The 26590-nt window shown below is 47.3% G+C and overlaps 1 protein-coding gene across 5 annotated transcripts in view; it reads left to right on the forward strand.

Annotated features, from left to right (window-relative positions):
- Positions 1 to 26590, forward strand: part of SRGAP3 (SLIT-ROBO Rho GTPase activating protein 3) — a 242801-nt gene that overhangs the window by 166604 nt on the left and 49607 nt on the right. For all 5 annotated transcript variants that reach the window (XM_045832177.1, XM_045832178.1, XM_045832179.1 and 2 more), the window contains exons 5-11: positions 989 to 1174; positions 6055 to 6183; positions 7959 to 8180; positions 10060 to 10161; positions 12385 to 12582; positions 16931 to 17015; positions 24381 to 24408. In XM_045832177.1, coding sequence (XP_045688133.1) covers positions 989 to 1174; positions 6055 to 6183; positions 7959 to 8180; positions 10060 to 10161; positions 12385 to 12582; positions 16931 to 17015; positions 24381 to 24408 — 950 coding nt within the window. The remainder of the gene's footprint in view (positions 1 to 988; positions 1175 to 6054; positions 6184 to 7958; positions 8181 to 10059; positions 10162 to 12384; positions 12583 to 16930; positions 17016 to 24380; positions 24409 to 26590) is intronic.

The following is a 26590-nucleotide window of genomic DNA, read 5'->3' on the forward strand; positions in this document are numbered from 1 at the left end:
AACTTCCGAAACCTGCAACAGCATGGGATAATCTCAGAAAATTCTGCTGAGTAAAAGAGGGCAGACCCAAAAGAGTTCATAGTCTATGGATCCATATATATGAAGTTCTACAGTGACAGAAAGCAAATCAGTGAATGCCTGGGTGTGGGGTAGGGGTGGGGATCAGCAGCAGAGAAGCACAAGGGATCTTGTTGGTGCTTCTGATCGGGGGGTTGGCTACAAGGATGTGAATTCTGGAGACTATGCTGATAATATCGTATGATCTTAGAGAGGCCACTTTGCCCTTCTGAGCCTCAGTTTTCCTATTTATAAAATTCAGTGGTCGGATTAGATGACATCCAGGATTTCCTCTGACTCAAAAATTTCCTTGTTATAACAATATATAACTTTTATTATGGATGCAGAGTAGCAGAGTGCAATATGCTTTATAGTCATTTTACAGTCAAGGATGAGTTTAGTTCAGAGAGCATAGACTATGTATTCAGTTACCCAGTGGTACTTCTTTTGGGGATAGAGCAATTTGTAGGACAATTTTACTTAAGGAAATAGCAGAGAAAATAATTTGTATGTGAGCAAGAAGGATATTCCCATGGGAGCTCTGTGAGTACTGGAGGAGGGGCTTTCCTGATGACCCCACAGGAGGAAGCAGGTAGAGAGGTCAACTGCGGAACAGCCAGATCACCTCTGAGACCGCAAATGCTTGGGGACTATGTTTGCCCTTTTAAATTTTTACTTGTCCATTCCTGGCACTTAGTAAGTACTTAATGATGGTGGTGGTGATGATGATGATGATGATGATGATGATGAAGCTGCTACTGATGATCATCATCATTTCCAGTCCTCAGAGAATTTGTGCAGAAGTGAAGATCTGCAGGAGCTCAGACTGTGTCATGGGAAGAGTGGGGGCTGACCAAACTGCAGTGCAGAACTTTGGGGGCCCAAGCTAGGCTCTCGCAGCCTGCCAATTCCCCCACTCATGTGTCCTCAGGTCATGAAAACCTACCACATGTACCACGCGGAGAGCATCAGTGCAGAGAGCAAGCTGAAGGAGGCTGAGAAGCAGGAGGAGAAGCAGTTCAACAAGGCTGGAGAGCTCAGCATGAACCTGCTCCGCCATGAGGACCGGCCCCAGCGCCGCAGCTCTGTGAAGAAGATTGAGAAGATGAAGGAGAAGGCAAGTGAGGGCCCTGGAGCAGGAAGGGGAGGGCCAGGCCCCCTGGCAGCCTCAGCCTCCCCTCTGCACCTTGAGGGGTATGAGGATAGAATAATGCTGCCTGCATCTGATCCTTTTGCTTAGGTCAGCAGGCAGGGAGAGGTGCTTAGCTGACAAGAGAGCTGAACTGTGACAAGACTCACGCCCCCCGAGTGCATTCTCTGATGGGCAGGAGTAACCAGGCATTAGTGGTGGCAAGAACTTGCCCCGGGAGCTCAGATAGGTGGCTGGGGGCCGGCTGGGACTGAGTGTGTCCCAGCAAGAGGGAACAGCACTAGGCTACCAACCAGCACCTGGGAACTTGGTAAAGAACCATTCTGAAATTGCCATTGCCAAGGCAGAAAAGCACCTGCCAGCCCTGATACACAGTGATTCCAACACATGAGTTAGAATCTCTGTGTATCAGGCCTGGCAGGTGCTTTAGTGGGACATGGTGAAGGGAATGCTGGTTTTGGAGGTGGATAGACTGAGTTTGAAAATGCCATATTTATAACACCTCTCTGAACTTCAGTTTTGAAATCTGATGGTGATAGCAAATAAATGTCCCATCCAAGTCAGCTCTGATCCGTTGGTGGTGCCTGCACAGAGCTCTGTGATGCGGATCATGAGCCCTCTCCAGGTGTCAGCTAAAAACGGTGCCAGGATCGAGTAAATTCTGCCGTGGCCAGAATTTAGAGGGGCAGTGCACAGGTTGCTTTTCTGTCATCCTAGGCTAGGGGACTTATAAGGTTCATTTCTTCTTAAAACACTGTGATTTCTTGTTGAACTCTCTTCATTCATTCATTCATCTATTCATCCCATGGAATCAGCAGACACTTCCTGAGCTCTTTCTATGTGTCAAACATTGTACTGGATGTTTATTCGGGCTTAAATGAGACAGATTCTATGATAATATGATCCTACAGCCCTTAAAAATGATAGGAGATTGAGTGGGAACAAGATCCAACAGGACCTGGGTAAGCTGGAAAAGTAACCAGAGGCAAATAAAATAAGATTTCAGGGCCATTGCCAAATGCAAAGAAAAATAGGCTCTACAATACTCAAGCAGAGACTCGATTAAAAAATGGGCAAAGGATTTGAATAGACATTTCTCTAAAAAACGTGTACAAGTGGCCAATAAGCACATGAAAAGGCGCTTAGCACCGTTAGTCATTAAGGAAATGGAAATCAGAACCACAGGGAGACACCACTTCATACCCATTAGAATGGCTAAGATAAAAAAGGCAGACAATGTCAGATATAGATAAGGATGTTGAGAAAGTGGAACCTTCTCACACTGTAATATAATATGACTCAGCCACTTTGGGGGTAATATAATATGACTCAGCCACTTTGGAGAATATTTTGGCAATCCCTCCAAATGTTAAATGTAGACTAAGTTACCATATGATTCAACAATTCCACTCGTAGGTATCTACTCAAGGTAAAATTAAGCATATGAGATCTGTTCAGAAGGTATCCAGCCATGTAATATGAAAAATAGAGACATTTACTGAGGAAGATACAAGGTACAAGAAACACTGTACATTGGACAATGACACCTCAGTCCCCTTAAAAGTAGGCACCTTGGGACCTCACACAGTTCTCCCCATCACCATCACCTGCCTCATCATGTTTTCTTGAATCTTACTGATGGTCTGAAATCTCTTCCCTTTCAAAGGTGATTTTAGTTTGGGGAAAAGGCAGAGGTCACAGGGTGCCACATCTGGGTTAGGGGGGCTGAGTCCCCTGGGTGATTTGATGTTTGACCATAAAACTCTGCACAAGACAGATGCATGAATGGGCGTGTTATTGTGATGAAGCTGCCAGTCACCAGCTGCCCATAGCTATGGCCTTTTAAATCATCTGAATAGTTTCCATGGAGGAATGTTCAAGGTTAATGCAAAATTTGATGCAGACTCATTGCTCTCTTTTCTCAGTCATTTTGAATGCAGTGGCCACACAGCATGCATGCTCACTCAGAGGCATCTACTGCCCCCACTGACTAGTACAGTGAAGTCGTCATTGTTCATGAATGTGCATTCCAGTCCACTCTCCTTGGCTGCCAGGTTACATTGATGTTGTGCAAACTATTCTTGTTATATTAACAATGGCTGGACTTTTTCCAGACAGACCTCGGATGTCTATATAAAAACTGGCACATGAATGTTCATAGAAAAGCATTATTTAGAATAGCCCAAAGTGGAAACAACCCAAATGTCTGTCACTGACGAACAGATGAATAACATGTGGCCTATCCATGCAATGGAATGTTATTTAGTCGTAAAAAGGAATGGAGCACTGATTCATGCTACTGCATAGATGAATTTTGGAAACAGTATTTAAGTGAAAGAAGCCAGTCACAAAAGGCCACCCACTGTAGGATTCTATTTATATGAAATGTCCAGAATAGACAAATTCATAGGAACAGAAAGTAGATTAGTGTTTGCCAGGGGCTGGGGCAGAGGAGATTAGGGAGTGACTGCTAATGGGTGCAGGGTTTCTTTTGGGGTGATGAAAATATTCTAAATTTAGATAGTGGTAGTGGTTGTATAACTCTGTGAATTAAAAAAAAACATGATCAAGGAATTACAGAACTACAATATAGGGAGGTATATAGAGGCATAGAGAGAACACTGTCTGGGAGTCTGGAGACTACTTTTTTGTTAAGAGTTGTATGCTGATTAGCCATTTGGCTCTTAGACAAACTACTTCTGCCCTCAGTCCTCATTTCTTCACCTATAAAATGGATGAATTAAGCTAAGATACCTATAATATCCTCCCCAGGTATACAACTGTATGAGTCCATGAAGGGCTGAAAATGGTCTCGGGGTCAGAGTGGCCCCCTGCGAATTGGTCAGGAGTATCAAAACGTTCTGTGGGGGGTTGGGTGCATGGGATCATCCATGGTGTTGGGTAGGGTGTGGGTAGGGTGTTACTGCCAGAGGTCTATTTCTGGAATTTCCCAGAATAAATGGACCCTAGAGAAAAGTCTGAGGAGATCTCTGGGGACACCTCTACTAAAAAGCTAAGAGGACTCAGCCTGGAATAAGGAAGGTTTAAGAGTGCCTAGGTGAAGGAGGAAACCCTGTTTCTTTAAGGAGAGCTGCCTTTTTACCCAACAGTGGGACTCATTAGTCTGAAAGGGGTGAGGGCACAGCCTTCCAACCCATGTACTCTGTACCCGTTCCTGCCCAGCTGGCCCACAACAGAAGCAGCTTCCCAGGGAGGCAGTCCGGCTCCTAGCAAAGACTGGCCCCTCGGGCTGCCCCACTCTGCCTCTCCCACCACTCATATCCACACAACCAGCGAGAATCATTTAATGATTGCCTTGTGCAGGGATTGTTCGGGGTGTGACAGGTGCAGCAACAAACAAGGCGTATCACGTCCCTGACTTAGTAGAGCCTACTTTCTGGTGGGGGCCACTGGAATTCAGCAAGTGCACAAAGAAGAAAAATAGAGCAATCAAGATGTCGTTCAGTAGATGAATGGATAAATAAACTGTGGTAAATCCAGACAATGGAGTATTCACTAAATATTGAAGATCCAAAAAGAAATGAGATAGTAAGCCATGAAAAGACATGGGGGGGGGGTCTTAAAATGCAAATGACTAAGTGAAAGAGGCCAATTTGAAAAGGCTACATACTGTATGATTCCAACTATATGACATTCTAGAAAAGGCAAAACTGTGGAGACCATGAAAAGATGAGAGGTTTCCAGGGGTTGGAGGGAGGGAGGAATCAAAAGGCAGAACACAGCAGGTGTTTAGGGCAGGGAAACTAGTCTGTGTGACACTATGATGATATCTAAACCCATAGAATGCACGACACCCAGTGTGAACTCTAAGGTACTCTGTGAACTCTGGGTGATGATTGTTAATGAGTGTACCACTCCGGTGGGGGCTGGTGATGATGGGGGAGATTGTGCAAATGTGGGGGCAGAGGCATATGGGAAGCCTCTGTACGTTCCTCTCGATTTTGCCATAGACCTAAAACCGCACTACAAAATAAAGTCTTAAAAAATTAAAAAATGAAAATCACTAAAAATTGAATGAAGATGAAATATGTGAAAAAATAGAACAGGGCAAGGGGATAGAGAGTGGAGGGAAGGATAGTGGAGAGTCAGGGAACACATTTTGGACAAGGCTGCCATCAGAGTCCCTCCTGACCCTGTCACCTTGGGTAAAGACCTGCATGATGTGAAGGACCAGCCACATAGAGACTTGGAAGGATGGCCTGCTAGGCAGGGGACAGTTATTCTGAAGGCTTGGAGGCAGGAATGAACTTGACCTCTTAAAGGATGGGCAGAGGAGGCTGGTGATGAGGGAGAACATGGAGGAAGAGGGGCTTGAGAGGTCACTGAGGCCATTGTCACAGTCTGGGCAGCCACAGAGGGCTCTTGAGTAGGGGCCGCAGGAGGTCTCACTGACTCAGCTCTGGTAGAGGCTGGTAGCAGGCTGCTGCTTAATGAATAGTGCTGTTGTTGGTCCACACGGGCAATGTAAGATGAGCTTTTTTAAAAAAATCCTTACCCAAGGATGTGTTTCTTGATTTTAGAGAGAGAGGAAGGGGGGTGTGGGGAGAGAGAAACATCTACCAGTTGCCTCCTGTACTCGCCCTGACTGGGGATCAAATCTGCAACCTTTTGTTGTACAGGGTGACCTTCTAACCAACTGAGCCACCTGGCCAGGGCTAGGTGAGCTTTTTGAACACAGGGCCCAAATCCTACTCACCTAGCACATGGAGTAATGTATTCTAAAGGGGTGGTGCAGCAGATTGCACTACCTGGAATGACCATAAAGAGAATCCCAAGTCCCTTCCATCAGTGGCTCAGCTCTCACATCTACTCTGTCTTTCCTCCAGAGGCAGGCGAAGTACTCTGAGAACAAGCTGAAGTGCACGAAGGCCCGAAATGACTACTTGCTGAATCTGGCTGCCACCAACGCAGCTATAAGCAAATACTACATCCATGATGTCTCCGACCTAATCGACGTGAGCACCTGGAGTCTGGGACTGGAAGGGCCTGGGCTGGCGCCAATCATTGGCTGAAGGAGGGGCTGGCCCCTGTCCTTAGATGAGCTTCGAGGGTGGAGGGGAAGGGCCCTGAGCATGCAGGGGCTTGGGAGATGAGTTACTTCTTCCATGGGTGGGAGAGGGCCTATGGTGGACTCTACACCATTGGGTCAGGCAGTCACATATTCAGAGTAAAATTCCCGAGTACCCTCCTCTAGACCAGCCCCTTGGCTGGGTTTGGGGTATGGGAGCGACTGCCCACAGTTCATGCCTTAGGGATTTCCTAGAGCTGTACAGACATGTTCAGCGCCCCCAGGTCTAGTCGTCAGACAGTCACATACACAGGAAAGAAAATTGTCAGTGAGACAGAATTATAGCTGGTCCTTGACTATGGTGGGGTTTAAGGGTGCCAGTCTCCCCCTTCAGTCGAAAATCTGCATATGACTTTTAATCCCTCAACCCTTAACCACAGTCGTCCCTCGCTAACTGCAAATGGTCCATTCCCTGACATAAAATGGTGTGGGACATTGCATATAGTTGGCCCTCTGCCCACACAGATTCCCAGCCCTGCATCAGAAATACTGTCTTCAGTCCACAGTTGGTATAATCCAAGGATGTGAAAGCTGGGATGAGCCGGCTGCACATTTATTGAAAAAAACCCATGTATAAGTGGACCAGCAGTTTAAGCCTGAGCTGTTCAAGGGTCCACTGTACACAAGTCAGCTTTACTTGGGGATGTTATCATTGGAGAAATCAGGCAGTTTAAGCAAAAGGAGAATGACACACTGACTCCCAAGTGCCAGCTGCATAGGTTGGGCCGAAGGGACAGCTGTGCTTGGAGAAAGAACATTGTGAGTGGTGTCATCAGGGATAGCCTCTGTCATCTTTTTTGGAACCAGGACTGCTTTCTCGTGTCTTCCCCCACCTAGCAGACAGGGATTTGGTCCAGTAGATGCTCAGTAAGGACTCCATAGTGCTGAATGGATCCTTTTCCTCTGTCTTTGCTGTATCCCATCAGGAGGGCTACAGGAGGGACCCATGATCACCATCCCCAGGAGAGGGATCTGCTGGGCCCTGCCTGTGCCTTCTAGTGCCTGAGGTCAGACCCCACACACACACCTCTTTCTTACAACTTTCCTTTTCATTCTTTCCAGTCCTCAAATTTTTATTGAGCAGCTACTAGCTCTAGGTCTTGAAGTGCTACAGTAGACAAAAGCCAGTGGTTCTGCCCTCATGGAACTTATACTGCATAACCCTGACCTGTTAACAGGCAATTGCAATGCCATGTGGTAGATGTCCTACTGAGGGAGGTGGAGGGAGATGTGGACCCCTAGGGGAGGCACATCTGACATAAACTCTGAGTGGGGAGAACATCAAAGAAGACTTCCTGGAGGAAGTGACCTCTAAACTGAACCCTGAAGGAAGGACTTTTATGCAGGAGGAGACAGGAAGAGTATGTCAGGCAGAGGGAATTCGTGTGTGAAGGCCTAGAAATGAGAAAGTATGTGGTGAATTTGGGAAGCTGAGAGAAGTTCTGCTTTCCCCAAATGGCAGTCCCCAGCTCCACCTGAAGGCGTTGGTGTGATTTGTGTGGTAGGATTCCAAAATGCACAAGGACCCCCAGGATGAAAGGTTTTGACTATGGAATAAGAGGTAGTTGTAAGTCATCCATGATGGGACAGGAGATGCTGGTGGTCCCCACCTTCACCTCACAGCCCTCACCTGCACCCTTCTGTTGTGTGTCTGTTTCCAAGTGCTGTGATTTGGGCTTTCATGCCAGCCTGGCCCGCACCTTCCGGACCTACCTCTCCGCTGAGTACAACCTGGAGACCTCTCGCCACGAGGGGCTGGATGTCATTGAGAATGCGGTGGACAACCTGGATTCCCGAAGTGACAAGCACACTGTCATGGACATGTACAACCAGGTCTTCTGTCCTCCACTCAAGTTTGAGTTCCAGCCCCACATGGGGGATGAGGTATGTTTCTCCGAGGAGCCATGCTTGAGGCTGCTTCTGTCTGTTCTCCCATGTGCTCCCAGAACATCAGTGGTATGGGGGCCATTAGCCCCCCGTTCCACATGTAAGATGTGTATCCCAAGGTCTGGGGTCAAGTTCTCAGTCCAACGGCTTCCCCAGCCAAGGAGTATATCACTAATATCTTAACCTTGCTGGCTCAAGTCCCCCACCTGAAGAATTGCAGAACCTTAGTGCTCCTTCAAATCCTCCCACTTATGTCCAGAAGACCCCAAGAGAGTCCCACATCTGGTACTTTCTCCCTTTGGATCACAGGAGGCTGGGCCTCATCACAGCCACTCTGGCCAGAACCTCACCAGGGCACTGCCTGTCCTCCAGCCCAGGAGGCACACCGCTGACCGTGCTTCCTCAGTGCCTGTGCTGCTCAGATCCGCGCTGTATTCTGAGGGGGAAACAATGGGATAAGGCATTTGTCACTGGCCCCAAAGCAGCACACTAGTTACCCAAGCTTCACAAAATTCCTTGTGCAAATAGTTCCTTGAGCTTTTCTGTATCATTCCTCCCTCTGTCTAGGGCTTGGTTCCTAGGCTTGGAACTGATGGAGAGAGCCATCACACTCTGCCTCCCTGTCTCTATTATCTCTACTCCAGGGGTATGTGCACAGAACTTTCTCCCAGTGGCGTCTCTCTGTCCACCTAGATATAGGGTCCAGCACACATAGTGCCCCTCTTTTATTACAAAATCTTTTATTATAAAATTATAAGCATATAATTCTGTCACATAACAATATCATGGTCAAGCACACCATTTTAGGCGAAATGTTCTAATTAAAACTATATTGCACCCATATTATTGCCTGACCAACCACACTCAAGTAGGCCTTTCCTCTGCCAGACCCTGTATATCCCAACCAGGCACGTGGGAGCTCAGCGAATCCAGACCTGTAGTGTAGAGGACCCTGCCTGCCTCTGGATCCTGTCCCCACAGGGGACTCAGCTGGACTATCCACTAAATTTGCGTGACAGGAAGGGACAAGGAAGCTCAGCAGATGGCATTTGCTGGACCCTCCGGATGGTTCTACCCATTTTCTTCATCCGCAAAAAAGAGGCCAGTGCAGGGCTTCCTGCAGCACCTGCCCCATCCCTCTGTCCGCACATCTAGCCCTTTTGGCCCATCATCTGGACCTGAAAATTCTGACCTCATGGTTACCACTGGTGCCTGCAAAGTTTGGGTTGCCTGGCTAGTGGTAAATAGCTAGTAAATAACAGAGCCCTACTATCCCTTGTGATCTCAGCTGAATCATCCCAGGCAGCCCAGCCCACAGGTGGTGATAGGGCCCTGGGTGGAATGGATGTAGGGAGAACAGTATTTCTCCCCACTCTTCCCCTTCTCCACCTCTCACCCAATCAAGCTGCTGTGGAGGAAGTTCTGTGAGATGAGGTCACCACACAGTTGCTTCTCTGCCTTTCTGAAGCACCTTCCTGCTGGTTGCACCAGCTGGAGCACCAGCTGGTTGTTGCCCATCTATTGTTCTTTTCATTGGCTTCTCTTAGGCAGTTGCTTTCTTACTACAACTTCCTGCCTGGAAATTAACCAACTAGTCTCACTTATCGAGATTATGTCAAAGCTCTTAGTAAACCCTGAAGAGTGGACAATGTGGAAGACCACAGCTGAGAGGCCAGTGGTGCAATTCAGGAGGGTGGCCCCTTGTTCCTGTCTAGTGTTACTGGGTATAAGCTGTGGTTCCTTTGGCAGGTAATTTAAGGTCTCCAAGCCTGTTTTCCCAGCTTTTGATAGGGATATTTGTGATAGCTCTGGCCCTAACTCCACACAGGTGATGAGGGCACTGGGCAACCACAGGTGGGGGCTGTTGTTTCTACAGGTGTGCCAAGTCAGTGCTCAGCAGCCTGTCCAGACAGAATTACTCATGCGGTACCACCAGCTGCAGTCCAGACTGGCCACTCTCAAGATAGAGAATGAGGAGGTGAGTGAGCCCCTCTGCTTTATAAGGGATCTCCTTACAAAGACCTAGCTTATCCTGGGGAGTCCACACTCACCAAAGAACACAAGAAATTAGGGTTCATCTGTAAGATGGACTATTACACAACTATTAAAACCATGCATACCAAGAATCTTTAATGGTAAGGGGGAATTCTCACAAGATATTAAGTTAGAGAAATGCAAAGAGAAAGTAAAACTGTATGTTCAGTATTATCATAACTAGGGTAAACTAGAGCATGTGTATATGTATCTGTGTGTTCACAGTCACAGAAAAAAGATGGGAAGGAGGTACTTCAAAATGTTAACAGTGGTTATGTCTGGGTTGTGATTTCTGTTTTCCTCTGTGCTTTTCTCTATTTTCTGTGATGAGCTTATGTTATTTTTACCATCAGAAATAATAATAATTGGTTTAATTTATACAATTAGATAATAAATAACCCCAGGCACACTAAACGTGTCATGGATTCTGAGTTCCAAGGAACTTCTGTCTTACCATGGCCAGCATACCTCCCATGCAGCTGGTGACACAGGATTGCCACTGGGAGGGTACAGATGGAAATCCAGTTGTGGTGGTTCCACTCTGATGTGGACAGATGAGGCCAGGTGGGAAACTTTCTATTCCAGCCTGGACACCTCCATGCAGGCAGAATATCAACCAACTGGAGGACACCAGGATGTGGGGCATGTCACCCAGGATCGTGGGCAGGTTTATCACTGAGAAGCATTCACAGCTGGAAATGGGGAGCCACAGTCCTGTCTTCACATCTGAAGATGGCTCTCCATCTGGGCAGAGAGGCCGGTTCACCTTGTATCTCCACAAAGGACAGAGCTCAGGCTGATGTGAGACAGGTCATCTCTCAGGATGATGACGAATCAAAGCACTTCTTGGGGGGAGGTTATGAGGAGACATATTATGTATTTGTTTTTCAAACCTAACAAACTGTTTTCTTTATTTATTCATGCTCTACATCTTTCCCTGAAACATTTTTAATTGCTTGCATGGGACAATATATGGATAATAATGTTAATGGAATTTAAGTTGGAAATTGGGGCCATAGAAAGAATGAAACAAGTGTTCCTCTGTATAGGTTGTCCATGGTCATGGAAATTCTTGATTTTGAACCTGAGCTTCTATCAGGCTATGTTAGAAAGAACTGACTCATTCGTTCACTTATTCATTCAACAAGTATGTATTTAGTGAATACTTACTCAAGTATTTCTTAAGCACATACTATGTGCTAAACATTGTGCTAAGTGCAGAGTAAAGAGAGTGAGCAAGACAACATAAGTAGCTCCTCTCATGGAGTTTATATTCTAGTGAGAAAACATAGACAATCCAAACACAAAAACAGACAAACCAATAAATGAATGAGTATGCGAAGTATTAGACAGAGATAGGCACTAAGTTAAAAATTGTTGTCGGGGGTGCCTGATGTCACTAGGAGGTGACAGTTAAGTCGAGACCTGAGTGACAAGAAAGAGACTTTGAGCAACAGTAATTTAACAATGAATGTAGCTGCAGGTTCCCCTGGAACTGTTTTTGGAATGATGCTCCATCAGAGTATAGGGCTCAAGCCAGTGAAGGCATATTGTGAGGTGGCGGCTTGTGTGCCCTGCTTGTGTAGCCTTCTAGGGATCCCAATCAATCCCAAGAGAGAAGTTGGAATCCTGGAGAAATGACCAGGCAGTGGTGTCTCAGCATCTCTCTTCCTCGAGGTTCTCTTTTCTGTCTGACTTTTGATAGGACTCAGGTGGCAGATCGCTGGAGAGTCCATTCATTGAGGGTGGCCGCTCAGCTTACTCAGACTTTGTCCCTTCCCTGGAGAGAACCAAGAGTATTTCTAGCGTTGTCCCTCCCCAGGGAGCCTGCCTCCCACTGAAGGAGGTAGTTTGGGGCTATATAAAACCAGGTAAAGAGAAACACACCTAGAAACCTGAGTTCCTTGTTCATCACAATATTTTCCAAGATTCTCTCTGGATGAAGCAATTCAATAAAACAACTTTAGATTGGGCAACCTGGGTTCTCACCCCACCCAGCTAACTGGCCTTAGTGTACACATCAGTGTAATAGGAATGAATGACTATCTTGTCCTGCCTGCCTCCTAGAGGCTTTGTGTGGAAGAAATAAAGTAATGGTTGGAAAAAGGGCTTTGAGGTGTCAAAGGCATTCTGAGGCTAAAGGATTTTTGTTGACATGTTTTCCCAGGTGAGAAAAACCCTGGATGCCACCATGCAGACTTTACAGGACATGCTGACTGTGGAGGACTTTGATGTCTCTGACGCCTTCCAACATAGTCGGTCTACAGAGTCTGTGAAGTCGGCTGCCTCTGAGACCTACATGAGCAAGATCAACATTGCCAAGAGGAGAGCCAACCAGCAGGAAACAGAAATGTTTTATTTTACGGTAAGTGGACCCAGAACCTGCTGTCTGCTGACCCATGGCATTGATTTGGGGGAGCAGCCCAAGTTAGTGGGAGCCAGCGAAACCACAGGGGTCAGTTAGACCTACAATTCTTCCAATATGCTTCTCAAATTAAGTTACCTGGCTTGGCTTCGTGAAGTGCAGGAATTGAGTTACCAGTGACAGTATTGGCATTGATCTTGAATTGACAGTCATTGCGGCTTTCCTGCTCTAGGAAAAAAACAGAGAGTATGTTCAGTAGAGTAAGAGGAAAATGGTAATGGAGCCAGGTGCAAGCCCCACGTAATAACCCAAAAGTTTAGTGGGTGGTTGTCATGTTGCAGTGTGCAGGCTTTGGAAACAATGCCATTAGTGGTCCATGCAAACTGCTGGTGAGTTGCCAGCCCTTTATATAAAATCCTAGATGGCTAATAGTCCACTGCCAGGGACAGGGAGGAACAAGGATAAGAGGCAGCAGGGCTTTAGTTTGACATGTCTGTATTGAACATAGAATTTGGGTTTTTAAGGGACCTTAAATCTTCTATCTAATGCTTGATCCCATTCAACCATATCGCTGTCAGAAAGTCATCCAGACTCTGCTTGCACAGACCAAGATGAAAAGCTCCCTCTTTCCCCAAACAGCTCTTTTGTTTGGCTTGTGGCTGGCTATAGATATTGTAATGTTTTCCCTTTTGTCTGCTCTCTTCAAAAATCCACCTCACTAGGATTTCTGGTCATTGATCTTGAGTCTGTTCTCTGGGGTGATCCAGAGACAGGCTGATTCTACAGTCTTTGGCATGGCTGCAGGGACCTCAGTTTTCATTTCTCCAGGCTAAATATGTCTGGTTCCTTCCGTTCTGCCTCATAAGATTTTCTTTCGAGTGGCCTCAGTCTCCTAGTGACTCTCTCCGCTCCATGGGCCCTTTGTCAGTGCGTCTTCCAAAGTGAGACTCCCAGCAGTGTGGTCTGACCAGCACGGAATAGAGCTAAACTTCCACAGTTGGTGCTATGTTCCTTTTCATATGTCCTAAGATCATACTCCTTCTTAAAAATAAAGATGGGTTTATACCAGTTAAACCTGTTCCCTACACCCTGACATTGAACCAGGTCACCCTACTTCCAAAGGATGTATAGGCGATGTCTTGGGTAGGACTTATGTTTACCACCAGTGGGATTTCCTCTTGATGGGTTCAGTTCACGGCTCCCAGCTGTCAAGGTCCTGATCTACTTCAATATACAGGGGGTGGGACAAAAGAAGACTTACAGTTGCTTGTATGGAATATTTACAGTAAATAATAAATAATACAAGAATAAACTTTGTATTTCATGGAGTCACTACTGTAGACCTACTCTGCTCACCCTGGTATGTGCTGCCTTGTCAGCCCTCGTGCCACCTGCAGATTCAGTGAACATGGCTTCCAACCCGAATGTTTGTCAATAAGAAAAGAAAGCTGGTATGTCAGGGGCAAGGCCAAAGACAGAGTTGTTCAAAATATGCCACTAGGCTAATATTGATCCACTAATCAGCGCTTTTAGATTGTGGTCATTTAACCGTCACAAACTCTCCCAGTTCTCACATTCATCTGGTGACAGCCCTTGTCAGATCCCTTGTTAAAAACCAGTAGTCAACATGTACTTCATTTCCTCCATCAGCACTCTTTGATCTTGTTGTTTTCAAGAAAGAAAACATAGCTACTAGTGAATCAGCTGATGCCAATTTCTGGCATTCACCACTTTTACTGGGGGCCTGCTCTGTTTACTGGGAGAATTTGTGGGTGTGAGAAGAGCACGTCAGTGTTAATTCACTCTGGCAGCAGAAACAAAGGAATCTGGATGGCAGGGTGGACAAACAAAGGAATCTGGATAGCCTGGTTGAAGCTGAAAGATAGAATTCACCAACATCTATGATAAGGGTTATTGATGTTATGTGTTCATGTTAGTATTCAATTTATGAATCTGGTTGGCTAGTACACCTCATGTCTTGATTTTGTAACATTATATTGGGTATTTATAAGGACATAATATTCCACAGTACAATTTGATGGCATTCTTTCCTTCATGGGTCACACGTGCCGGCTGGGCAAAGCTTGGAAGAAGTGGGCAGAGTCCACAGGCCCCAGAGACCCAGGGTGTGAGTGGATAATCCACTAAGGCTTATTACGTGTTTGGGATTAAGAGCTTCAACTACCAGGGACAGTGGAGCATGGTAGAGAGAATATCTACTTATACCTCAGCTGTGCTTTTTATGGCGAATTCTTAAAAACATGGTGGGATCAGGGTCATTACTCCCTGAAGCATTCAGAGAGCCTCTAGGAGAGTAATTAAACTGAAGGGTACATTTGAATCACATGGGAAGCTTGTTCAAAACATAGGTTCCCAACTACTATCCTCTCCAAGGTGGGGCCCTGGAATGGTGAGCAGCTTTGGGTCTCCATGGGATTCTCAGGTGAAAAATGAGGACTTAGACTTTCAGTATTCCTAAACAGGAAGCTGCAATTTTGACCCTCTCCACAGCTGGGTGGGAGGCCATGGTCCCTGCACCACACTTGGAGAAAACTGTAAGTTGACTCTCCTTTTATACTGAAGAGGCCATGAAGGCCCAGAAATGTTCCATAATTTGTCCAAGGCCACTCACTGAGGGGCCCAGGCTCAGAGTCCTGCCTCCTCCTGGCTAGAATGGGAATGACGATGCTCTCCACGTTTGTCATCCAAGATCATGGTGATGACCAAGTGGATGTGTTTAAAAACTTTCACGTGCTCTATAATACAAAGGGGTGTGGCTCTTCCTGGCCAAGGGATGAGGTCATAGGAGCTAAGAAAGGCCATGGCCAAAGTAAGGGGACATCACAACCTTCTACCAGCCCAGCCACTGCAGAAACCCACCGAGGCGGGAGCAGGGCGAGGAGCTCCAGTCTTACCCATGCACGTGTCAGCCCCACCCCAAGGGCCTTGCCCCTATAACTGTGTTCACAGAAGATGGTGGGCTCCAGACACTCCTTTACAGGTGGTATTGGGGCCCTGAGCCTCCTCCAGGGCTCACTTCCCTGCTCTTCTGCTCCCCTTTCTGAGCATTCTGGCTGGGCCAATAGAACAGATTTCTTTGTGAGAAACTAGCTGGCAAATCTGAAGCAATCACATCCATTCATGTGCCTTAATTCCTGGGGTTTTTCAATTGCTATTCCAGCTACTTAGAATGTTCCTTCCCTGAAGTACCTACACAACCCCCTCCTCACCTCCTTCAGGCCATGTCAGCTTTGCAGTGAGATCTGCCCCAACCCCCTGTCCTCCATTTCTGCCTCATTTTCATACAGAACATCAACCCCTGCTCTCCAACCATCTGATGAATAGTGTAGTTTACTTACTTGTGAAACAAGTCAGCTTGTTTCTCTTCTCACTCTTCTGCATCAGCTCCACCAAGTCAGGGATTTAGCTAAATCTCTCAGCATCTGCTATAGACCAGGCATATAGTTGTCAATGAATTGGGCGAGAACTGCACCTACAGTGGCTCACGGTCAGGCAAAGGCACACCGCAGCAGAGGGGACCCCAGCCCTGTGTTCGGATGATACAGGTTTGCAGGGGAGCTGAGGGAAGTTGGGTACCTATGTGAAGGTGTGGCTGAAGCCCTGCTGAACTTGGGACAGGCAAATACATTTCTATTCTGGGTGGCCCTGTCCCTCCCTACTGCTTAGAGTGCATTGTGCTTGGCCAGACCCCTGAGCTCAAGGCAGCCGGGGGTCTCAAGGGCCTTGAACACATCACTTCCCTGTGCCAGCCTTACCTGTCTCATCTGGAAAAAGAAGAAAATATATCCCCCTATGCAGTGGGGGTTATTTTAATAAGACTGTCTCTAGGGGCCTGCAGAGCCCTTCCTCCTTCAGAGGCAGGCCAGATGAAAGGAAGACTTGTTTCGAAGCTCCTCTCTGACAGATCCGATAAAGCTCTCTTGCCTCAGCTGTGTGCCCCCAGGGATGGATCTGTCCTCATTGCTCTTGGCCCAGAAGCGCAGTGGAGCTTTGATGCCCGAAGATGCCCTCTACTGGGCTCCCACAGCCCTCACCTGACAAAGTGCCTTTCACTGCTCCCATTCCCCCTGAACTTTCTGTGTGTTCCCAGAGCAGACCTGGAATGCCTGGAGCCCTCATAGGACTGGGCAGCCGTGCTCAGCAGAGCTGGGGATCTGATGGAGCAGATCGAAGGAGCAGCTGCAGAGGCCCCCCTCTCCCCATGCTGGGGTCCTTGAGGGTGGCACGATCTTCCTTTGACCTCTCCGCCCCAGAGGTTCGTTCCACAGCAGAGACTGTGGGACTTGGCCCTGCAATCTCTAATGTCCTTGTGCCTTGTGTCTTACAGAAATTTAAAGAATATGTGAATGGCAGTAACCTCATCACTAAGCTGCAAGCCAAGCACGACTTACTCAAGCAGACCCTGGGTGAAGGTGAGTCAGGTGGCAGAGGCCTGTGAGGAGGCGCTGTCTTCCCCACTGGGTTCTGTTGTGGCACCTTAAGCTGTTTTAGCTTAAGACACTGGGCACTTGGCAGAATGAGGCCCGGTACTGGGGCCTCCTCCCAGGACTGGGTCGGCTGCTGCAGTCTCCAGTCTGTCGCCCTGGTACTGATGATGAGAGGGCTCCAGTCGGGCTGCAGAAACTAGGGGGCAAACACAAGTCTTGGTCTAGTTGTAGGGGAGGGTCTACGGCACAGTGCTAAAGGAGTCCCCAGTAGGGAGGGGGTAGGACTTCAGAGACACAGGGGTGTGCATTAATGCTTTTCACGAATACATTGCAGTGACTAGGATTCTAGGTCCAAAATAGAAAAATACATATGTGTAAGGTAGGGTTCTATCCTTGAGGGGCCTGAGGACTAGGTTTAAATCTACCCAACAGTTTCCATGGCATATGAGGCCTTAAGTCATTTGACATCTGCCTACTGCCCTGATCTCATCTACCATTTTCTCCTCCTTTACTGTGCTGCAGTGGCACTCAACTCCTCTCTGCCCTTCAAAACTCACTGAGCTTATTCCTGCCCCAGGGCCTTTGCATATACTGTACCCCCTACCTGAAAGCCCTTACCCCAGATCTTTGCTTGGACAGCTCCTCGTCCTTCCGTTGTCAGCACAGGTATCCTGTCTCCAGTGAGACTCTCCTTGCTTCCCAACCTCAAGGAATCACCACCTCTGTCCCACAGTTCTGTCTGACTTTCTTCATCTCATTCATCATCATGTGAAATCATCCTTTGTATTAACTTGTTCACTTGCTTATGGTCTTTGGTCATGCCTCCCCCCACCTGCCCAACTGTATCGTATCTTAAACCAGAGTAGGGACTTCCTTGCTTATTTTGTCCATCACTTTCGTTCCAGTGCCTAGAACAGCGTCTGGCTCATAGTCAGCCCTCAATTAATAGTCACTGAATGAGTATTGAATAGAAAGGTCACCGGAACATGAACTAGGATCTAAGGTCAAGGATGGTTTACAGCAAATGCTGGTGGCCCTGGAACCTGGAGTGAGGCTTGCTCTGAGGGGAGGGGCCTGCTTGGAGCACCACTAGCCCTGCCCCCAGATATATTGTGTTCTGTTTGCAGAGGGCTGTTGGCTGAAGGATGTGCTCCACCAAAAGGAAAGGAAACATGGGGTGCAGGAAATAGGGAGCTAGCACGAGAGAGATGAAGGGAATTTCCAAGGTGATGTTGCCAGTAGATCCCTAGATGACAGCTGGAAGCAGCCCCAGAGGGTGCCCAGGACTTGGGGACAGGAAAAGCGTTACAAAATGAGAGTTGTGCTGGGGCCGAGGCCATTTGCCATCTGCAGCACGTCCTTGCCCTTCACTGGATCACTCTCTTCCCCTTGGGGGTGCATAGCCCTGTGGCCATGCTCTGGTCACGCAAGACCTTCCCAACCCTGTCCACTCAGCAAACTGTCCCCTGGGCCTCCGGATCTGCAGCTGCTTGGCATTTGTGAGCCTCATGCTTTAGAGGAAATGGTGAGAAGTTAAACCATTTCCCGGCCCCAAGGCACTTATAATCTAGCTGGGAGACAACTCATGAATTCATAAACAACTAAATAACAGTAACCTCGTCACCCAGAAAGACTGGGTGAATTTCTGAATGAGCAGCACACACTCTGAGGACTGTGAGTCAGGAGAAGAAGGGATCACCGTGGGCCCAGGAGAGCTGGAAAGGCTTCAAGGAAGATTAATAACTAGGGCTTAGAGGAATAACCAGGGCTTTAAAACTAATACCAATGGAAAATTTTCAATCAGCTTTGTTGGCATGTAACTTGTATGCAATAAGATGCACCCATTTTATGTGTAGAAATCAGTTTTGATGAATATATACACCCAGGTATAACCACCCACATCAAACTATAGAACATCCCGCCCCTCCAGAAGTTCCCTTGTGCCCTTCTGCAGCCAACCCCCTGTCCTCCACCCCACGCAGCCACTGCCCTAATTTCTGTCACCACAGGTCAGTTTGGTGTGTGCCAGCTGGTGGGAGCTGAGGAACTTTGGGGAGTGATGGAAATGTTCTATATCCTGATTTGGGTGGTGGTTATACAAGGGCACGTATTTTTGTCTAAACTCATTGATGTGGGGGGGGGAGGGAAGAGTGAGTTGCAGTAGCCGTTTCTTCATTTCCTCCCACCCCTCTGCATTCTGTGTGACCTGACCCTGCAGTATTGGGCCAGGTGATGGGGGCCATTGAGGAACATGGGTAACCAGAGGGAAACACAGCAGCAAGAATGGAGCCAAGGAGAAGAGACAGAAAGTCCTAGAGAGGAGGCTGGCGAGGTGTGAGGGGGCATCACCCCGACTAGCATAAAAGATAAAGATTGATTGGTGTTTGTGCTCACGGGGCTGAGGGCTCGGGGCTGTTGCTCGTCGTGTTTTTCACGAGTGTGACATGTGAGTTGGTGGCTACTTATATTTTTGAAATCGGACATGCTGGATTTAGAAAACTAGATGTCCTCTGAAAGAATCAGATCCCAGATGAGAAAGTGCATCTCTCCGGCTCGCCCATGGGAGCTCTCAGATGTGCCTTTCATTACTGCCCTGGCCTGCATGGCCTCAATGAAGTGATGATAATAACTTTGGTGGGCATAACTCCTGACCCATTTGGTCTCCACTACGCCTTGCTCTGTGATGGGATTCACCAGTCCTTCTTCTCAGTTTTGAGCTGAATAGCAACAAAAAACTGCAGGGAAGCACGGCTTCAGGAGTGTGAGGGCAGCAGAGAGAAGAAGGGCCGTCCGGAAGTCCCACCGAGGCCGTTTCCCAGGGAGCCAGCAGTGGACACGCCACTGTGCTTCTTCTGGCACCTGGGGCAGGGAAGTTTTAATCATTTGTTTGTTTTAAACTAATTTTGTACTTACAGAAAAGTTGCAAAGGTAGTACAGAGTTCCCGTGTACTCCATGTCCAATTCCCATTACTAACGTCTCACAGTAGCATAGTATATTTGTCACAGTTCATGAATATCGGTGTATCAGTATTAACTAAAGTTAATAAGTTACAGAATTACTGAAAAAACTGAAGTCGAAACCAAATCTTTGTCGTTGTTGTTGTTCACTGCATGATGAAAGTATATCTGGATTCTTAGGGCACTGGGTGAAAGGGGAGAATTTTCAACCAGGAGAATTTGCACCAACTTAGATTGACAAAGTTCTTGCCCATTGAGCAAAGGGAGGCATGGAATTAGCAGGCCAAAAAGAGCTCAGAAAGGCTGATTCATTCTTTTGAGTGTCAGATGGTTCACAGGTACCTGAGCACATGGACCTACATCCTATAGAAAGCTCTGCTAAGAGTGGGACTAGGGTAGGGTCCCACCTGCAGCAGTGGTCTTCTTATTTCATCTGAGACCTACTCTGTATGGGGGGGAGCAATCTGAAAATTGCGAGAACAGGTGAGAAGTGTGGGGCCAAGTGGAATACTTTGACTGAAAAATTACAAGTTTTGTTTTAAATTAAATAAAGTATCATGTCAAATGCCTCAATTTCTCTCAAGTACTCTTTTGCCAGCTTGGCTGAAAAAAAAAAAAAACAAAAGATAAACTAGAGAAAACACAACATCTTTTGGGTCACCTTCACTTACAAGTGAATTTTTTACCATGATTGATCCCGGTACACAAGTAAAACAGCTTCAGTTGGTGTCCCTTGTTATACATTATTTCACTGCCACATCTTGGGAACAGGAGCACCTACCCTTACATACCTCTGGCTGTTGCTGTGTTGTTTTATTGGCCAGAGGATTCTTAGTTTATTATCTCTGAGTCTCAGCTCTTTGACCTTTTTATTGCTCTGGGTAGTCTGTAAACTCCAGGGCTTACACTGAAGATACAGGTGGTCTTGCAATTTACTAAAGCCCCTCACGAATGAATGTGCATTGCTCATAAAAGGGAAGGGGCACAACCTTTTCAGGCCAAGATTTAATAGCCCATTGCAGAGCTCCATGTCAACCAGGACCAGACAGCCTGACCTTCTAGAAAATGACTGAGCCACCAACTATAAAATATTTCTTTTTAATCTCAACAGGTCTCTGAATGTAAAGAACAGAGTATTTTTGATTTCTTATACTTGTTAGAAGTTGAGACAACAGATTCCAAAAGATGTTGGTGATGGGGTTCTTGAGAGCTGGACTGTGGTCTGAGGCTGAGGAGGGGGTGTGAGTGTCCTCCCTGGCAGGGTGGGAGCGGGGAGCAGAGGGGTGGGGGGTATGGAGGGGAAGCCTGCCATGAGGGTGTGCTGACGGACCTTCGACCGCAGCACCCCAACCCTTTTTCCCTGTTTCCCCACTGCTTCCCTCCCTGCCCTGTCTGTCTGTTCATCTGTGCATCCATCTATCCAAAAGCACTGCACTTGGCTGAGACTGAGGACACAGTGTGTACAAGACAGACAAGGCTCCTGCCCTTATGGGGAAAAGAGACCTCAAACAGTAAACAAACTATGAAGTAAAGAATTGTAACTGTGATAAGGGCCATGAATGAACAATTCGGGCTAAGGTGGAGACAATGGTGTGGGGGGGCAGCCATGGGGTGACCTGCTTTAGGTTGGCTGATCAGAGAGGCCTCAAAGGCAGGATGCTGTTTAAGCTGAAATGCGGTTTAAGCTGAGGCTGAAGGAGAAGGTGTCAGCCACATGGAAAACTAGGGAAAGAGTGTGGAGCAGAGGGACCGGCACGTGCAAGGTGGGAAGGAATGTGGTGGGTCAGCATTAAAAGGAGGGCAGGGTGGCGGCTGGCCCGTGGCGAATGCGTGGAGGACTGGGCAGTTTGGAACCAAGAGGAGGTCGAGCAGGAAACTCCTCCTAGGTCCCTTTGTGGGTCAGAGCTGCACAGGCGACTGCTGCTGTGAGGGAACGATGCACTTTATGGTCAGCGCAGGCCACTGGGTCCCCTTTCATGGGTGGCCCCTGGCTCCTACTCAGGGCCTTGGGCCTGCATGAAAATTTACTGCAGATTGGTGTCTGGTACGAGTTTGCTCCAGACCCTGGAGAACACCATCAGATCAAGCAGAACAAATTTGTTTCACCTGACTTTTCTGCTTTTCTGCTTTGGTCTTTGGCTCCAGTTCAACCCACTTCAGTCGCTCTTGTAACTGTTTGTGGCTTTGGTCAGGAATTAAGGAATTGTGTGTTGATTTGTTCTAAGTTCTATTTTCAGGTCTCTATTACTCTCCTCTTCCCCTCGTTTCTCTCCCTAGCCCCATTCAGCACTGTTTTCTATAGAGAAAATAAATGCTTGGTTCTTTTTCTTAAAAAGTCTCTTCTTGCAAATGCTGAATGGGATTCTGGAGCCTGGAGGTGTGCCGTCCGATATGGTGGCCACTGGCCACGTGTGGCTACTGAACACCTGAGGCGTGGCCAGTCTGAATGGAGATGTGTGAAATGAACACCAGATTTCAAAGAGTTACCCCTCCAAAAAATACAAAATATCTTACTAATTTTTATAATGATACATATTGAAATGATATTTTTGATATGTTAGGTTAAACACTATATATTATTAAAATTAATCTCACCTGTTTCATTTTGCCTTTTGTAATGTGGCTTCGAGAAATTACTGCTTGTATTATACTTCCATTGGGCAGCACTGGCCTAGAGGTTTTCTGCTGCCCCGTAAAAGGAATACAGTACTGAACCACGAAGTGTGGAAGAGCTTCAAAAGCATTATGCTAAGTGAAAGAAGCCAAGTGCAAAAGGCCACATATTTTATGGTTCCCTGTGTAGTCAATGTCCAGCATGAGTGGGTAGGAGGAGACAGTGGGTGCATTAGTGGTCTCCAGGGGCTTGATGTGAGAAGTGAGAGTGACTGTAAATTGGTACAAGGGATCTTTCTCATGTGACAGGAATGCTCTAAAACTGCACTGTAGGTGATGGTTGTAAAATTTGAATATTAACTACAAATTATTGAATTTTACATTTCAAGTGGGTGAACTTTGTGGTATATAAATTATGCCTCAGTAAAACTGTTCAGAATAAAAGAGGGGGCAATGGGCATGCGTCTGGAATTCCAGGGAGGTGTGGGATCTGGAGGTAAGATTAGGGAGCCCTCAGTAAGCATCTGAGGTCACCCAGAGAGGCTCTCAGAAAGAGAAGAGGACGAGATCCGGGGTGCATCCTGGGGCATTCCTACAGTCAGAGGGTGGAGGTTGGACAGATGAGGAGGAGACAGCAAGAGAAACTGAGGACTAGTCTACAGGGCAGGAAGGACACTTGGGAAGTGTGGAGCTATGAATATCAAGAGGGGAAGCTTTATAAGAACAAGGGAGTAGTGAACTGAGTTGAATGGTGCCGAGAAGTCAGATAAGAACAGAGAAGACGGATTCAGCTGCACAGCACCATCTCCCTGGTGTAGTGAGGAGAGAAGCCAGCTGCAGTGGGCTGAGGGGGGGAGGACAGGGGCCCTGGACAGCTCCCTTGGGAAGCCCTGCTCTAAAGGAGAGCTGAGAAATGGGAATGTCCTTAGAGGGACAAATGGGGTCAAGGGGAGGTTGAAAAGCTAGGATGTACACATCCAGAACATGTTCACATGCTGAAGGAAATGATCCAGAAGGGAGGAGAATGGTGATGCTAGAGAGAGGGAGATGCTTGCAGGAACAGAGCTCCTGGGAAAGGTAGAGGGAGGGGACCCAGAGCACAGGCCCAGAGAGAAGGCCTGTGCTGTGGTGGAAGTGGGGAGCTTCCTCAGGAGTACCAGGAGGTAGCAGGTGAGAGGGTGGGTGCAGGTATATGGGTGGGTCTCTTGAGGGCAACCCCAACACCCCAACTCACTGATTTCCCTTTTCCACAGAAGGAAGTGAGCAGGTCCTCAGTTGTGAATGACAGAAGCAGGGTGGGAGGTGGGTAGCAGGGTTGAGGAGCAACAAGAAGGTATCTTGTCTGGTACTTTAGGGCCAATCAGTCTTAGCTGACATAAAGCAAAGCAAAGTATGGAGCTTTAGTATGCATAGACAGAATCACCCAGGGTGCTTGTTAAAATGTAGATTCCTGGGTTTTTATCTCAGACATGCTAATTTAGGAGGCCCATGGAAGAGCCCAGAAATCTGCCTTTTTAGCAAAGGTCCCTGGTGATTCTGATACAGTCAGGAGGCTGTAGTTTAAGAATCACTGAAGAAATGTATATGAACAATAAAAAATAAAATGTATGTGGACTTTAGATTTGATAAAAGGTAGTTCTTTCTAACAGACCACAACTCATGCATGATTTGGTTTTTCATTTTACAAATAATTAAGACCAGTTGCTTTTTGTTTTTTGAAAAAAGTATTCTCTGGTTAAAAAACAACAACTAAACATCAACATATACTTTTCTTTCCAGGGGAGAGAGCAGAATGTGGCACAACCAGGTAAGAGCTGGGCATCTTGTTTTCTCTCACCTGTTGTCCTGAGAGGGGGAGTGGGAGGAGGTGGGAGGAGCAGGAGAGAAGCGGAAGGTGGAAGACAGACACTGCTGAGAGCTCAGAAGGGCTGGGCTGCTCTTGGAGTGGGACAGCTCTTCACCCCCATTGCAAGGAAGTGGTGTTTTTACCGCTGCTCTGCTGGGCTGCTGATGAGGGGGCTTTCAGAGCAGCTGTGGGTCAGTGGGTATCTCCCCACCTCGAGTGCACTGTCCATCAGGTGGGACAGTAATATATTGCAGTGGCTGAGGGCAACCAGTAGAGTCCAGAAGCTGTGGGGTAGCTGTCGACCTGTCTTCCCATCTGTTACATGGCTGCTGAGCAAACTGCCCAGCTGAGGTGCGGGGCCCAGCCCAGGGTCCCCATTTGCTAAGGCTTTGGATTTGGCTGAAATTGCACATATCTGGGCACATGCATGCGCATACCCATGTAAGCGTGCACAGACGCCCCTAATGCCCGCGCCCTGGCTTTGGACCTCACGTGCACCTGGATGGGGAGCCCCTTGTTGGGAAAATAACAAACGGGCAACTTCTGCTTTCTCTCCAGCTTGCTCAGCGTTACCCTTTGTGCCTTCCCCTGAGTAGACCAGAGCCAGTGAACACTTTCCACTTGGTAGCTGGTAGCTGACGTTTCAGCACCTGGACCCTTCCTCCACTTTCACAGAGTGCAGACCCACACGCAGCCCTGTCATCATCCAGGTCGTTCCTTAGAGTCCGTTTCTTTCCGAGTTCCCAGCAGTAGCTATCCTGCTGCCGAACACAATTTTGGCCATGACTTGTCCAGCTGTCTTTTGTCTCATTCTGGGCCTGGCGACCTGATGACATCCTTTCCCAGAAAATTCTTCCCCATGACCCAGAATCCTGGAAAGCTGTCATACTTGGTAAGAGGGAAGATGAACCCTCAACTCTCTGCTCATCTGGGAGGGAGTTGGCTGGGAAGAGCCTTGGAAAACTCTGGGGTTTTCAGTTTGCCGGGTCCAGGATGGTGGAGGCTGGAGGCTCTCCAGAAGCTCAGCCCGTGCAGCTGTTCCCCTGGGCCCCACACATCTAGGAACACCAGGATAATTCATAGTGCCCCGCGAGAAAGAAGCTCTGGCACAGGGGCGACAGATATGCACAGTCACTTTCTAAGAACCTTTTACAAACAAACAAACAAATTGTTTGTTTGCTTATTCTGGCAAGAGGACATTATCATAGTCCCCAAACAATAGAAGCCACATTTTACACCCAAATTCGTAAATGGTGAAACAAATGGGGGATGAATTGAGCTGTCCCTCACTCCCTCTGAATTCCTAAAATGTACATGGGGGGAGATTGTTCCAGCAGGTTGCAGGAGAGAGCTGTAATCAATCCTTGCCCAGGTCCCAGGGTCTACCTCAGAGAAAAGTTGAGGTGTTTGTTTTTTTTTAATGAAGCCCACTGAGATATTGTCTCCCACACCTAGGCCACACCTGGGGCCTGGGAAGTCAGAGCCAGGATTGCCAGACCTCCCACTTAGATGCACTACACTAAACTGAACACCCAGTCATCTGCACTCTGACCTTTGGCCACAGTCAAATGCAACTTTGTTAGTAAACTAAAAGTTTCCCTTTACTTCCACAATTTTTTTAACATGTTATACAATGAATTGTCCACTTGGTAATGGTTTCTAAGTTAATCTGAAAGGCCCTGGGTGAGGTGTTTCTATACTGTGCCTCTCTGTATCTTCCACATTTCAGTGGAAGTTCAGTGCCATTGTGGATGGTCATTTGTGCAGGTCCTCTCAGCCAAGTCGCTGTTGTCCTTGTGTCCATCTAGGACCAGTTTGTGTACAAGGCTGCAACACGTGATGTTTTTCTCACACTTAAGACCTTACCTTCTAATAGCCCAAATTTGTAATAACCCTGCAATTTAGGCTGAACAGACACAACAGTGCACTCGAAAAGTGTATGGTAAATGTCAAAGCCAGATAAGGTTTGACTATGGTTATTCAAACTTAAGACTGGCTTTCCTAACCCAGGTTGATTTGTCCCTGTGGTCTAGATTAGAGAAGAAATCACTGGAGATTTCTGTCCAAACAAATGCAACCCAGTGCACCCACGCGCAGCCTCCCAGAGCCTGGCCACCAGTGAACTACAATATTGCTGCCATTT

This window comes from Phyllostomus hastatus, unplaced genomic scaffold, assembly GCF_019186645.2.
Source record: "Phyllostomus hastatus isolate PE091 unplaced genomic scaffold, TTU_PhHast_1.1 phas_contig_16, whole genome shotgun sequence".
Taxonomy (NCBI): domain Eukaryota; kingdom Metazoa; phylum Chordata; class Mammalia; order Chiroptera; family Phyllostomidae; genus Phyllostomus; species Phyllostomus hastatus.